Source organism: Podarcis pityusensis (assembly GCF_964106645.2).
Source record: "Podarcis pityusensis genome assembly, chromosome: 13".
In the NCBI taxonomy this organism is placed as follows: Eukaryota; Metazoa; Chordata; class Lepidosauria; order Squamata; family Lacertidae; genus Podarcis; species Podarcis pityusensis.
This window is the reverse complement of record NC_138038.1, coordinates 3,060,841-3,076,868: the sequence shown is the minus strand read 5'-3', so window position 1 is coordinate 3,076,868 and position 16,028 is coordinate 3,060,841. Positions and strand designations below refer to the sequence as shown.

At 43.1% G+C, this 16,028-nt stretch overlaps 1 protein-coding gene across 1 annotated transcript in view; it reads left to right on the top strand.

Annotated features, from left to right (window-relative positions):
- MOCOS (molybdenum cofactor sulfurase) overlaps window positions 1–16,028 on the top strand; it is a 97,365-nt gene that overhangs the window by 69,166 nt on the left and 12,171 nt on the right. The window contains exons 9-10 of the mRNA XM_080976642.1: window positions 9,112–9,274; window positions 15,008–15,089. Coding sequence (XP_080832768.1) covers window positions 9,112–9,274; window positions 15,008–15,089 — 245 coding nt within the window. The remainder of the gene's footprint in view (window positions 1–9,111; window positions 9,275–15,007; window positions 15,090–16,028) is intronic.

Here is a 16,028-nt window from a genome sequence, read left to right as displayed (position 1 = left end):
TGCGGTGCTATTTGAAAATTCTCTCTTTGAAGATTTTAATTGCTTTTCTTTTTCAAAGTTAACAACATTACCACCTTGCCTGTGACACTCCCTCCCCCCCACCGTTTTTTGAATAAGGCATGATGAAGTAGGTAGATGTTCTACACACTGACCTAGAATCTGACTTTCCTTTGCAATGTATTTTGCAATGCTTTAATAGATGTCAATATTATTATAGCTTCTTTTATGAAAACTTCCTACTGTGGATCACAGCCCTGCATCTGCATGAAAATTGAGGTCAAAGCCATTGAAGGCTCACCTGCATTAAAAATATATTCTGTTCAGTAATAAGCTTTTTAGTTGCCTGGGAGTTTAAAGCAAAACATAATAAGAAACATTACCAAGGCAGTCACATATTTTTCTCAAGTATAAATGACACATTACTTTTGCATGCGATGAGCACAGCCCTTAATTCAGAGGTGCAATCTTGGAAAATGAAGACTCGAACTCCAGTTCAGAATTCCATTGGCAGAGCAAAGCAACTGCTGAGGGCAGAGTTATGCAAATGAAGCATATTTACATACAGGTACTGGTTCTTCTGGCAGAATTTGCAAAGTTTTCTTTTTAAAAGAAATGAAGCTGAATTCTGCAATCTGCATGAATTATTCAGGTTAATCTAATATACAAGCACCAATCACTCAATAAGGCCAGCGTTATTTGCTGTGGTAAAAGTTGTGTTTCCAATAAAGCTTACATGGGGGGGGGGTGTCAAAGGTCGAATTCTCTTAGGAATTCTCTCCCTCCTTCCGCTGTATCTGTCTCTCGTCTCTGCCTGTCAGAGAGTCCCAAACACCAGTCAAGTTGACCTATGATGGGTGGGAAGAATGGTGAGGAAGGGAATCCCAGTGGGGTAACCCCCTCGTGCTGCCCATCCCAGCGGGGCTCAGTGCCAGCTCCCTTTCAGCTCCAAATTCCTCATCTATAGCCATGCCTGTACCTGCCCCATACCTCCCTTTTGTGCATGGGTAAATCTGTTTTGACTACAGTAGCAATGGGACTGGACATCAGCAATGGAGAAAACGATTCCATGAAAACACACACACATACTTATAAATGTTTAAAGCGCATGGATTTTGCATTGTAAATGCTGCAGAATGAAAAAGGTAAATTTTAAACATTAATAACTTCATCGTAACAGCAGGTTTCAGGCTATTCATATTTGCTCAAGACTACATAAATAAAAGAGTATTTAATCTCAGATGCAATAAATACTTTAGACTCACTGAGATCACTGTGCACTAGATTTTATTCTAATTTTTAAGTGCTCCCAGGTCTAAGATGAATTATAATATTGTTCTCTTTACGTTTTCCTGAATAAATCAGTCCACCTTTTTCACTACCTCATTGCCAAATAATAAAACAGTATATTCTAATGGAACTTCCTCAGGCTGTTTCAACACCCTGCCACCGTGGTGAGCTTTATCTTTCTTGTTAAAATCTGCTTGATTGGCTTGGCATCATTTTTTCTGGAAAATGCAATCTCCCTGTATGTTTGTCAGATACCATACAGGGGAAAGGGGTGGCTGTTAAAAAGAAGGAAGGAGGAAGGCAAGAACCTTTCCTGGCAGTTTTTGTGTTTTGTTTTTAATGAATATATATGACATTGCACTGAATGCTTTTTAGGCCTGTCTTCAAATCCAGGCAGAAGCTGCTCCAGTATCAAGTCTCTCTCCTGCCCCTCCCCCACTCCAATTTGTTTTCCTGTTTATTGAATTTATATTCTGCTGTTCCTCCCAAAAGAGTTCAGGGCAGCAAACACTTTTAATAAAATTCAGTGGTACCTCGGTTTAAGAACAGCCCTGTTTACAAACTATTTGGTTTACGAACTCCACTAAACTGGAAGTAGTATCCCGGTTTGTGAACGTTACCTCGGTCTAAGAACAGAATCCGAATGGTGGAAGGGCACCGGTGGCAGGAGGCCTTATCAAGGAAAGCACGCCTTGGTTTAAAAACAGACTAAGTTCGTAAACCAAGGTACCACTGTAAAGACAATAACAATAATTTTAAAAACCTGCTTCAAAACTGTTGCAAACATCTGAAAACAAAACACCTAAAACTATTTTAAGAACAGAGGTAACCATTAGGGAAGCTTTTAATGCTTAACAGACTACTGTATTTTAATACTTTGTTGAAAGCCACCCAAAGTGGCTGGGGAAACCCAGCCAGATGGGTGGGGTATAAATAATAAATTATTATTATTATTATTAACTAAGGTGGGCATCCGAAAGTGGTGCCTGACTAATATCAGCAGAACATAGGGTTCATCCACACTTCCCTTTGTCCTGTGATTTCTTCCATTTGATCTCTGTCTTCTAGGCATGGGTCCAAGAGCTTCTTTTGTCTTGCCACTTTCCCCAGGGAAACCCGGTGATTGACGTTTGCTCCAATTCAACAGTAAGCAGTGGGTTTTCCCAGGGAAAGCAGCAGGACAATTTAAAAATAATAATAACCAGATTTGTGTCTGAAGTCACAGACCGAACAGAAGTGTGTATGAGCCTATAGCCAGAAAGCTAACCATTAGTGTTATGTACTGAAGTTCTCAGCCTGGGCCAGCAGGGGAATACTGTAGATAGTTCAGGTCCACGTATGCAAATAAGGGATCGAAAGTGACGTTCAGTGATTGGATAGTTACAGAAAATGGTTACTGTTGCGTTGTAGTGGAGCTCTATATAAGCAGGCTGGCTGAACCCTTCAGTTCAGTTCTGTTCTGGCCTGTGAATAAACAAGAGCTGTTTGAAGAATCGCTGTGTCATCTGATATGTTCACCCATAACTTAACAATTAGCTAGAGCTGTGGGAAGTAAAGTGGACGCTCGGGTTGCGAACGTGATCTGTGCGGGAGGCACATTTGCAACCCGCAGCGCCGCGTCTGCGCACGTATGGTGTCGTGATTCGGCATTTCTGCGCATGCACGAGCGCTGAAGCACGGAAGTAATCCGTTCTGGTACTTCCGCGTTCGGCACGGTGCTCAACCCGAAAATGCACAACCTGAAGTGTCTGTAACCCAAGGTATGACTGTAGTTGTTCTGGAACACGTGCCCTAGTAGCATCCTGGACAGAGGCAGAAAGTGAACAGAGGTCATCATTCCCTATAGGGGGGACATGTAGCGAAAATGTCACTCCAACTGCCCGCCTCCTCCATGAGGGAGGCATCAGCAGATCCAGTGTAACCCTGAGGGTTGCAGGTAGTCAGAATAACTTAGGGGGAACCCTGAGAGAACCTACAAAACAGCCCCATAAGAACTCTTCACACAGTGCGTAGCTGAACTGTGGGATTCACTCCCACAAGAATAGATGGCCACTAACTTGGATGGCTTTTAAAAGCGACAAATTCAGGAGAGGATAAGGCTCTCAGTGGCTACTAGCCATGGTGGTTGTATTCTGCCTCTGTTGCTGGAGGGAGAATGTCTCTGAATGCACCTCACAACGGTTGGGAGGAATGTTTTTGCCAAAAATCTCAGAAGCCTCATCAGGAGGGCTTTAAACTGACTAATGTGGGGGAGGGAGACAGTGCTCCTGAAGGTAGGAGTCTATCAATTGATGAAGATGATCATCCAAATGTCATAGACCAAATGGAGCAAACAGCACGCAGACCTAGTGGTGGGAGCAAAAAATCCTTAAATAAGAGACACGGGGGAATGATTAATGGACTTCAATGTCTGTACACTAATGCGCAAAGCATGGGAAATAAACAAGATGAGCTTGAGCTCTTGGTACAGCAAACTAAATATGACATAATAGGCATCACTGAAACCTGGTGGGATAAGTCCCATGATTGGAATGTAATAATGGAGGGATACAATCTATTTCAGAGAAACAGACCACACAAGAAAGGAGGAGGAGTGGCGTTATATGTCAGGGATGTGTATACCTGTGAAGAGATCCAAGATTTAGAACCTCAAAGCCAAAGTGAGAGCATTTGGGTCAAAATTAAGGGAGAGAAGAATAACAGAGACCTCACTGTGGGAGTTTACTATAGATCCCCAAGCAAACGGAGGACATAGATGATGCCCTCCTGGAACAGATGGCCAAGCATGCAAAAGGAAGGGAGACAGTAGTAATGGGGGACTTCAATTACCCGGATATTTGTTGGATGTCAAACTCAGCCAAGAGCATAAGGTCAAACAGATTCCTCACTGGCCTTGCAGACAACTTCATTGTCCAGAAAGTGGGAGAAGCAACAAGAGGAACAGCCATTTTAGATCTGGTCCTAACCAATGTTGATGACCTGGTTAGTGGGGTAGAAGTGGAAGGATCATTAGGCGCAAGTGATCATGCTCTTCTGAAGTTTACTATACAGCGGAAAGGAGCAGCCAAGCATACTAGGACTCAATTTCTTGACTTTAAGAAAGCCGACTTCATAAAACTTAGGGAAGTGCTGGGTGAGATCCCATGGACAGTATTACTAAAAGGAAAGGGAGTTCATGATGGCTGGGAGTTTGTTAAGAGGGAGATAGTAAAAGCACAACTTGAGGCAATACCAATGAGACGGAAACATGGAAGGTGCCTAAAGAAGCCAGGGTGGCTATCTAAAGAACTTTTAACTGAGTTAAGATTAAAAAAGGATGTGTACAAAAAATGGAAAAGGGGGGAAACCACCAAAGAGGAATTCAAACAAATAGCCAGCACATGTAGACACAGAGTCAGAAAAGCTAAAGCACAGAATGAACTCAGGCTTGCTAGAGAGGTTAAAAGCAACAAAAAAGGCTTTTATGGGTATGTCCGTAGCAAAAGGAAGAACAAAGAAACAGTGGGGTCACTCAGAGGAGAAGATGGTGAAATGCAAACAGGGGACACAGAAAGGGCTGAACTCCTCAATGCCTTCTTTGCCTCAGTCTTCTCCGATAAAGAAAACAATGCCCGACCTGAAGAATTTGGAGCAAATGATTCGGCAGAGGAAACACAGCCCAGAATAACTAAGGAGATAGTACAAGAATACTTGGCTAGTTTAGATGTATTCAAGTCTCCAGGGCCAGATGAACGGCATCCAAGAGTATTAAAAGAACTGGCAGATGTGATCTCAGAACCACTGGCAGTCATCTTTGAGAATTCCTGGAGAACAGGCGAAGTCCCGGCAGACTGGAGGAGGGCAAATGTTGTCCCTATTTTCAAAAAGGGGAAAAGAGAGGACCCAAATAATTACCGCCCAGTCAGTCTGACATCAATACCAGGGAAGATTCTGGAGCAGATCATTAAGCAAACAGTCTGTGAGCACCTAGAAAGGAATGCTGTGATCACCAATAGTCAGCATGGATTTCTGAAAAATAAGTCATGTCAGACTAACCTGATCTCGTTTTTTGACAGAATTACAAGCCTGGTAGATGAAGGGAACACAGTGGATGTAGCCTACCTTGATTTCAGCAAGGCATTTGACAAGGTGCCCCATGATATTCTTGTAAAGAAGCTGGTAAAATGCGGTCTTGACTATGCTACCACTCAGTGGATTTGTAACTGGCTGACTGACCAAACCCAAAGGGTGCTCATCAATGGTTCCTCTTCATCCTGGAGAAGAGTGACTAGTGGGGTGCCACAGGGTTCTGTCTTGGGCCCGGTCTTATTCAACATCTTTATCAACGACTTGGATGATGGACTCAAGGGCATCCTGATCAAATTTGCAGATGACACCAAACTGGGAGGGGTGGCTACCCCAGAGGACAGGATCACACTTCAAAACGACCTTGACAGATTAGAGAACTGGGCCAAAACAAACAAGATGAATTTTAACAGGGAGAAATGTAAAGTATTGCACTTGGGCAAAAAAAATGAGAGGCACAAATACAAGATGGGGGACACCTGGCTTGAGAGCAGTACATGTGAAAAGGATCTAGGAGTCTTGGTTGACCACAAACTTGACATGAGCCAACAGTGTGACGCAGCAGCTAAAAAAGCCAATGCAATTCTGGGCTGCATCAATAGGAGTATAGCATCTAGATCAAGGGAAGTAATAGTGCCACTGTATTCTGCTCTGGTCAGACCTCACCTGGAGTACTGTGTCCAGTTCTGGGCACCACAGTTCAAGAAGGACACTGACAAACTGGAACGTGTCCAGAGGAGGGCAACCAAAATGGTCAAAGGCCTGGAAACAATGCCTTATGAGGAACGGCTAAGGGAGCTGGGCATGTTTAGCCTGGAGAAGAGGAGGTTAAGGGGTGATATGATAGCCATGTTCAAATATATAAAAGGATGTCACATAGAGGAGGGAGAAAGGTTGTTTTCTGCTGCTCCAGAGAAGCGGACACGGAGCAGTGGATCCAAACTACAAGAAAGAAGATTCCACCTAAACATTAGGAAGAACTTCCTGACAGTAAGAGCTGTTCGACAGTGGAATTTGCTGCCAAGGAGTGTGGTGGAGTCTCCTTCTTTGGAGGTCTTTAAGCAGAGGCTTGACAACCATATGTCAGGAGTGCTCTGATGTTGTTTCCTGCTTGGCAGGGGGTTGGACTCGATGGCCCTTGTGGTCTATTCCAACTCTATGATTCTATGATTCTATGAATAAGTGAATCACAGGTGGAGAGAGTGCATTCAGGTTTTGCTTTTGACCAGTAGCTGGCCATCGGCCGCTGGACTAGATGGGCCATTGATCTGATTCAGCAGGGCTGATACGTTCTGAACTCACTGGTACAGGGTGTTGACTGAGAGGGTGGAAACTGGCGAGTGGGGGTGGGAGAACAGAATGGAGTGTCTGGAAAAGGAAGAGGAGGAGGAGAAGCACATAGATATCACAAGAGGGAGGAGAGAGATTGGGATATGTTGCTTCTTCATTCACTCACACAAAAAAGCTGTATTAAAATATCCTCAGGTATGGAAGCAAATGCTGCCCATAGATGTCAGTGGAGAAATCAAAGACTTTAATGTACCTGAGACTGGACACACGTTTGTCCACCTCCCTTCTGCAAAAAAAATCAAGACAAAAAGAGAAAAACAGCATGGTGGCCATTGAGGATATCGCCTGATCAATGGGCACAGAATGCTGACTGGCTGCAGGAATGACAATGTTCAGGGGTCCAGCTACTCCAGCAGGAATGACAGTGGAGCCGCTGGAACCCTGAACAAAAGCACTCAGTGCTTCAAGATTTTGTTGAAGGGCCCACTTCTATAACATGGTGACAATTATCCAGATAGCATTAAATTATGTAATATTTATAATTTTGTATGGTGTCTTTCAATCCTGTTTTCAATATTGTGGCTGAAAAGCCAAATCTCAATTTTTTCTTTCTATCTATCATCTATCTATCTATCTATCTATCTATCTATCTATCTATCTATCTATCTATCTATCATCTATCTATTTATTCCGCCCCTCTGACTAGGTTGCTCGAGGCTGTTCCCAACAAAATATTAAAAACACAGTGAAACATCAACCATTAAAAATTTCCCTGATCAGGGCTGCCTTCCAATGTCTTTGAAAAGTCAATCAGTTGTTTATCTGTTTGCCGTCTGATGGGAGGGCATTCCACAGGGCAGGCGCCACTACCGAGAAGGCCCTCTGCCTGGTTCCCTGTTTCCTTACTTCTCGCAGTGAGGGAACTGCTAGAAGGCCCTCAGAACTGGCTGGACAAGGGGGTGGAGACGCTCCTTCAGGTATACTGGGCTGAGGCTGTTTAGGGCTTTAAAGATCAGTACCAACAATTTGAATTGTGCTTGGAAATGTACTGGGAGCCAATGTAGGTCTTTCAGGACCGGTGTTATATGGTCCCAGTGGTCACTCCCAGTCACCAGTTTGGCAGCCGCAGTCTAATTATTCCTAATAAGGGCAACAATCCAGGTAGAGTGGACTTACTGCAGCTTCTCTTGGCCCTGCTGCCTAACACAATAAAGTGTATTCAGCCACTGGATTCTGCTGCTGGGGAAGGAGCCATGCCCTAAAACCAGAGGTTTTCAACCTTTTTGAGTCCACGGCTCCCTTAACCAACTACATTATTTCTGCAGCACCCCTGTGGGGCTCAGGAGCCCAGTTATGTCACCCCTTGCCTGCAGAGCCGGCAGCCCCTCGCCCTTTTTTGAACACCCTCCCTTGTGAAGGGTTCCCTCAGCCTCCTCTCCTGGAGAGTCCTCTGGGCAGCCGCTGCTGCTGCCCCTGATCTCTGAACTCCCCCCCCCACAAGCCTTTGGGAGGCAGAGGCATGAGAGGGCATCAGAAGCATAGCTGTCAACTTTACCCCTTTTTTAAAGGGAAATCCTATTCGGAATAAGGGAATTTCCCTTAAAAAAAGGAAAATGTTGACAGCTATGATCAGAAGAGGGAGGGAAGGAAAGCGGGAAAGAGGCCAGGGTTGCTCGCGGCACCCCAAGATGCCACAGCACACTGGTTGAAAACCACTGCCTTAAACTGTTCCTAACTTCCCAAATTTTACCAAGTCTTTTCCCCAAGTTATTAGTCTAAGGATAATCTCTGTTTTGTACTTGTGATATTTATTTTTATGTTGCTAATTTGTATATTGCTTTGATTATTTATGTTGATAATTTATAATTTGCTTTTCTTTGTAAGAAATAAACTCAGATCAATTTCAGTTATAAAATCAATAAAACATCATATATATTAAAACATGTATTAAAAATGCTTAAGCTGGGATTGCAATGGGAAATTGATCTTCTAGAACGGGGATGTCCAACAGGTCAATCGCGAAGCTCAACAACTTTAGCTTCCCAAAAAAAGCTCAATAACTTTGGTAGATCACTGCCAGATTTTTTTATAGTGGGAGTAGATCGCAGTCTCTTGAAAGTTGGACATGCCTGCTCTTGAACATTGGAGCGAGCCAAATTCCCCCTAGACATTCATGATTTCAGAAGGACTTCTTCCCTGAACCCAGAGAAGTTTGGGATGCACCTTAGTCTATTATTCCTGTTTGCTGTTGACGGACAGTATGCTATCATATTCTTTCAGCTCTTGCAATGAGGTATTGACTATTAAAAGTCTCTATTTTAAAACCAGAAGTAAATACCTACCATTTTTAACTCGTTTGATTCTCAGGTAGTTTCAGTCATGAATAGTTTTTCCATTTCTTTGCTCAGCATCTGTGCACATCTGTAGCTTAAAGACTTACTAAGTGAGAAGTGGTCTGTTTCCCATCAGGTGATGCAGTGGCCCATCGGAAATACAGGTTTGCTGTATGATCGTAGCTTCATGGTTGCCAATCACAATGGCGTTTGCATCACTCAAAAGCAGGAACCGAGACTGTGCCTTGTGCAGCCCTTTATTGACCTGGAGCAAAATGTGATGATCATCAGAGCAGAAGGTTGGTAGGCAAATCTTCATTATCATTTCATTGTAAGATGGTTTCAGTAAAATTTGTAATAGCACAAATTACTAGTGTTTCTAACATGCCTTGCTGAGAATTTCTGGTGTTGCAAATCAAATAATAGATACCAAGTATGTTATGGTTCCAGCTGTTTGGAGCGCTTGGACAAACTATTAAGGGGTGGCTATCCTCTACTTTTGGGGGTCTGATCAAGACCCAAAGCATTTTTTTTCTGGCCCCTTAACTGTTTTTTTCCACAGTGACAAAAAGAAGAGTAAGAAGTTGGCCCAGTGTTGGTTTGGGCAGATGGAAATGTGCCCCCCATAATCAGATCAGATATTCTCCCACTCAGCTAATTTACCTGCATTATCTGAGGAGGGAGGGCACTGTGTGTATGTGCACATGGAAGAGTGGGGGGGGGGGCGTTGATGGAGAAGGCTTCTTCTTATGTTCTTAACAGGCATGTGGCAGGAATTATGAATGCAACTAATCAACCGCAGCTAGGTTCCCCCCCCCCCCGCAACTTTGTATATTTGCTCACATGTCAGTTTGCCAATGAAGAGGATTCTGGGGCACATTCTAGGGTACACCCCATTCCCATTGGGCCCAGTTAGATTTATTGGGCCTTATTATCGTTGCTTTGGAGCTGTGCAGTGTAAAGAAAATTGGTATACAGCGGTACCTCAGGTTAAGAACTTAATTCGTTCCGGAGGTCCATTCTTAACCCGAAGCTGTTCTTAACCTGAGGTACCACTTTAGCTAATAGGGCCTCCCGCTGCCGCCGGAGCACAATTTCTGTTCTCATCCTGAAGCAAAGTTCTTAACCCGAGGTACTATTTCTGGGTTAGCAGAGTCTGTAACCTGAAGCCTCTGTAACCTGAAGCGTATGTAACCCGAGGTACCACTGTATATGTGCAAGTCATATTTAAGTGAAGCTTGTCTGTCATTACTCATTAAATAACTCCTTTCCATCATTTTTCTGTCCCTCCCTTTCTGCAAGTAACTCAGCCTGAGATTAAGAGGCCATGTTTTGTTCATGCAACATTCCTGAGGTAGTGACTTGTCAAAGGCAACCCAAGTGGCCATCAAGGTCCCTTGGATGGCTGAGTCAGGATTTGAACTCAGATTTAAGAGGTCCAGATCTAATACTCTAATTACTGTAGCACACTGTTCCACAGCCTTTCAGCATGTATGCAAAGAACCTTGACGTTTCTACAACATGGGAGAGGTGGGTTGTGGTTCTAACCATTTCATCGTAGGTTAGTAATGCAGTGTTTAAAAGTCAGTAGTGACATCCCTGTTAGCTTGATCAGGTTCTTCAAATCTGAGTGTAAAAATACAGTAGCAGAAAGGATGGAAAACCTTTAATATATTGAACATATATTTCACTTAGCTGCAGCAGCAGGCCTGTACTTTTCATTTTTTTAAAAAAGTATTTTTACTTTTCTAAACTCATTATTTATGTCTTATATATCTACATCTGAACTATGTTTGCCTTCTCCTGGTGATCTTCCATTTTTACTTGGCCTGCATGCAACATTATTAATAATGCATGTCCATTTGTTTGAGCAACTGGTTCCAAATATGTTAAATCCTTTACCTGCTTTATTCTTAGTTGTTGGGCAAAACATTGCTTCTTTTGGTTTCCTGTCAAGGATACTCCTATTTTTATGAATTGTATTACTGAAATAAATAGGCATTGAACCGGGTTAGTAAAATGTTAAACTTAGGACAACAAGCCCTTCATAGAGACCTTGAGTCCTGCCTTGGGTTTCATTTATTATCCTGATGCCATAAAAAGAAGCCTTTTATGATCACTCAGTTGCACAGAAGGAGACTGGAATACATCAGCGTTAATTGTACAAACAAATGTTTCTTTAGTAATTACTCTTCATTGATGGATTAAATACTATGAGAACAATTCAGTTAAAAATTGAGACACTTTTAAACCAAGTTGATTTTCAATCTCAGTGGGAGACCTAAATGTGTTAAATGAAATTAAAAAAGCTTTAAAGTGCTTTAACTTTAGTTGGATTATGCCCCATATGTTTCCCATGCTGTGTTTCAGGTTCATTGGCCACATTGTTCAATTTGGATTTATTTTTGCATCAAAAATCCAGTAAGTTTAAAAAATCTTTGGCCAAGGACCGATTTGCAATATAAAGTCTCCATCAGGAAATACCTTCAGAGCAATTTTCTTCCTGCTTTTTTCAGAACTGAATATCTTAAAACCTTCAGATTCAATAGCATTTTAAATGTGTGTACATTGTTTAAAAACTTGGAGTATATTTAAAAGATACCTGAAGTCAAGCTACTGTGTGGCAGCATGTGTAACTCAGAAAAGGAAGCCATTTTTCTCCCATCTCCATTGCATCTTTCAGGTTTTTCACACTGGTTTGCAGGATGTGCCATAAAGGCTGCACCTGACATAGTTGTATTGGCAAAGTGTATAGTAAAAACAGGCATGGGTGGCGCTGTGGGTTAAACCACAGAGCCTAGGACTTGCCGATCAGAAGGTCGGAGGTTCGAATCCCCGCAACGGGGTGAGCTCCCGTTGCTCGGTCCCTGCTCCTGCCAACCTAGCAGTTTGAAAGCACGTCAGAGTGCAAGTAGATAAATAGGTACTGCTCCGGCGGGAAGGTAAACGGCGTTTCCGTGCGCTGCTCTGGTTCGCCAGAAGCGGCTTAGTTATGCTGGCCACATGACCCGGAAGCTGTACGCCGGCTCCCTCGGCCAATAAAGCGAGATGAGCGCCTCAACCCCAGAGTCGTCCGCGACTGGACCTAATGGTCAGGGGTTCCTTTACCTTTACCTATATTAAAAACCTAAGTATAAAACAGGGGTGGTGCTGTGGTCTAAACCACTGAGCCTGTTGGGCTTGCCGATCAGAAGGTTGGCGGTTTGAATCCCCGCGACGGAGTGAGCTCCCATCTCCTGCCAACCTAGCAGTTTGAAAGCACGCCAAAAAGTGCAAGTAGATAAATAGGTACCGGTCCGGCGGGAAGGTAAATGGCGTTTCTGTCCACTGCTCTGGTTTCGGTGTTCCGTTGCGCCAGAAGCGGCTGAGTCATGCTGGCCACATGACCCGGAAAAACTGTCTGCGGACAAATGCTGGTTCCAGTCATCGTCTGCGACTGGACTTAACTGTCAGGCGTCCTTTCCCTTCACTTTTTTAAAATATAAAACACAGCATTGGAATGAGAAAATTTTGGGAGATGGCCCTGTTGCTTTTATCCTGATATTTTCTGAGATGATGCCTCTGCTATTCACTTGAAACTAAAATCTCTTTGGGTTAATGAACTACTAAGATATGTGGCACGGAGATAGTAAAATAATTTGTTTTGCCATGTAAGATTATTTTCAATTAACCACATCCAATACCATTCACATTTTTCTCTTATCTCATAAACCATTTCAGCATCTGCATCCCCTCAGTTCATTTTTTCCAGAAGGGAAAATTACAGCTGAGACAGTTAGAGTTGAATTTTCTTTCTTTCTTTTTAACCTGAGAAGATGTCCTTGTGCATGCAGAAATGTTTTGGTGTGCTCTCATTTTGCCTAGTGAATATTTTTCGAAAACATATTTTAAAATGTCAAGTATTTGTATTTTCTTCCTTTCGAACTTCTCTTTCCCCCTCTTAAAAGAAGCCTATATTCTCATTTATTAGAGGTGACATAAGTGGGATAAGACTTCTTTTCATAGAAGTCTTATCACGGCTGCAGTAAATTTCTGCCTATTCCAATGTATGAAATACAGAGGGAATAAAGTTACTAAAAGCTAAAATTGTGCATTGGCAAGAGTGCTGTGGGGATCAAGGTTGCACAAAACTCTGCTATATCCTTGTTTAATGATCATTTGGAGCCACCTGCAGGCACAAAAATATATTGTATTGAAGCTATAACATTTTGATCCAGCACAGATGTCATGCTAGCTCCCGTAGCAAATGATAGTTTGCAGAACAGAAGCTGGCCTCAGGAATGTGTATGTCCAACCTGGCATGGTTTGACAGCCCCAGATGGCCCATGAGGAGAAGGAAGAAGCAGTAGATCCAGGGATAAAGAAGAGAGGTCCTTCTCTTCTGACTCCAGGGGTCTCGTCCGTTCCTCTAGAGGAGCTCAAAGCCTCACCAGGGAGGAGGGAGGCCTTTGACCAGCCAGAGGGACCAAACAGAAGGAGCTGAAGGCAGAGGGGCAGATACAGTTTTGTTGCAAAGAACCATGTGTCCCCTTTGCAGGTCCCCCGCCCCCCCATAAGCTCAACAATTTATGTATCCGGAAGATTATTTAACTTTTAGAATGTCTGCCAGTATGCTTTTTACTATGTTTTTATTTTGTTTTTAATTGTTGATGTTTTGTGATGTGTTTCTAATGTTGATAAAGGATGATGATGATAATAATAATAATAATAATAATAATAATAATAATAATAATAATAGCCATCACTGCCTCTTGGGGGAGCAAGTTCCATAGTTGGACTATGCACTACATGAAGAAGGCATTTTCTTAAAAATTTGATCTAAATCTTCCAACATTCATTGGACATCTATGAATTTTAGCATTATGAGGGCGGAGGGACTTTTCTACACACTCTGCACAATTTTTACTTACCTTTCCTCTAAAATAAAAGGTCCCGTATGCTTCATAGAGGAGTTGCTTCATCCCCTTGATCATTTTGCTTGTCCTTTTACAAATTTCTTTTCAACTATACAGCATCCTTTTTGAGACTGTCCTTTCCCTTATGAGGGGTCTGGGTCAGTTTATTTTTTGCTTCTGAGTCCGTACCATTACTCCGCTTCAACAAAGATAACTTCCTTAACTTACAAGTACTGACATCCGCTGCTGTGTTTTGGAGCAGGAGCCAGAACACTGGATTTGTGCAACACTAAACTCCAGCAAAGAAAGAGTGGCAGAATGTACTTGCTGCCAAGGCTTCTGATTTGCAAACTGTGCTTTGCAGGGAACTAACAATCTATCTGGGACGCGGGTGGCGCTGTGGGTAAAACCTCAGTGCCTAGCTGATCGTATGGTCGGCGGTTCGAATCCCCGCGGCGGGGTGAGCTCCCGTCGTTCGGTCCCAGCTCCTGCCCACCTAGCAGTTCGAAAGCACCCCTAAGGGCAAGTAGATAAATAGGTACCGCTTTATAGCAGGAAGGTAAACAGCGTTTCCGTGTGCTGCGCTGGTGCTGGCTCGCCAGCTGCAGCTTTGTCACGCTGGCTACGTGACCCGGAAGTGTCTCCGGACGGTGCCAGCTCATGGCCTCTTGAGCGAGATGAGCGCGCAACCCTAGAGTCGGACATGACTGGCCCGTACGGGCGGGGGTACCTTTACCTTTAACAATCTATCTGCAACCAACTTTTGCCCAGAACCCTTTCAAACTGCCACTAAAAACATTGAAGCTTCAATCCAGACATTCTTGTTCATAGATGCATGTAGGGATCTCCAGGATGAGCAGTGCTGTTAACTGAGAGACCATTCCCCCCTTATTGAGGATTGTGGACTGGCTAGAATCAGTCCCCTATAAGCCTCAAACAGATGGTCTATACTTCTTAGTTGCACAGGTTCACCTATATGCTTACAGCCTCAATCCACCACAAAATGCATTCTCAGGTTCTAGGTGAAGAATTGTCAAGGCAAGCATTTGGTTTACGTTAGCCCATGACTTGGATCATTCTATTCAATGCTATTAAAAATGGAGGTATGAATAATGTTTCCTATAACTTTTTATGTAGCTATGGATCCCATTTCTGTATCCTTGGAAGAAGACAGTGAAAGTCTGACTCAGACCTGCCAGAGTAAAGTCTGCTCACACAGGTGAGAGGGGGGGAGTGGACCCACAGAGCTTGTGTTGGTGGAATGAATGAATCTTTATTTGCATCAGCAAATATTGGCCATAGCAATAAAACAACAATACAATATACAGTGGTGCCCTGCAAGACGAATGCCTCGCAAGACGGAAAACCCGCTAGACGAAAGGGTTTTCCGTTTTTGAGTTGCTTCGCAGGACAAATTTCCCTATGGGCTTGCTTCGCAAGACGAAAATGTCTTGCGAGTCTTGAGATTTTTTTCCGCTCCCCCCCCCCTTTTTCTAAGCCGCTGAGCCGCTAATAGCCTTTTAGCAGCTAATCCGCTAATCCGATAAGCCTTTAATAGCCGCTAAACCGCTAATAGCGCTAATCCGCTAAGCCGCTAATAGGGTTGCTTCGCAAGACGAAAAAACCGCTAGACGAAGACACTCGCGGAACGGATTAATTTCGTCTTGCGAGGCACCACTGTACAAAGAATAGAACTGGAAGTGCTGCAGTGATAGGTGACTTCATTTATTCACATGTAGATTGGGTACATGTACGACAAAGACATGACATTAAATAACAGTGCCTTAGAACCGTTCATGTTTAATGTTTATGTGTCATGTTTAATGCTCATCACTGCTAAAACCATAAACACAAAAAATGAAACATTATTTTTAAATGTTAGTAGTTGGAGACAAGCCAGGGAGGTGTTCCTCCCTGTGGAACATCCTCTCTCAGATGTCAAGGAGATAAAGAACTACACAACTTTTAGATGGCATATGAAAGCAGCCCTGTATCAGGGATGGGTGGATTATTATTATTATTATTATTATTATTACTATTACTATAATAATATCCCACTCTTTCTCCGAAAAACTTCTTTGAAACATATTTAGATGGCAAGGGAGTCAAAGTTGTGCTTAAAGGAGGATAAGTATGGAGAGAAGCTCAGTAAATCTTT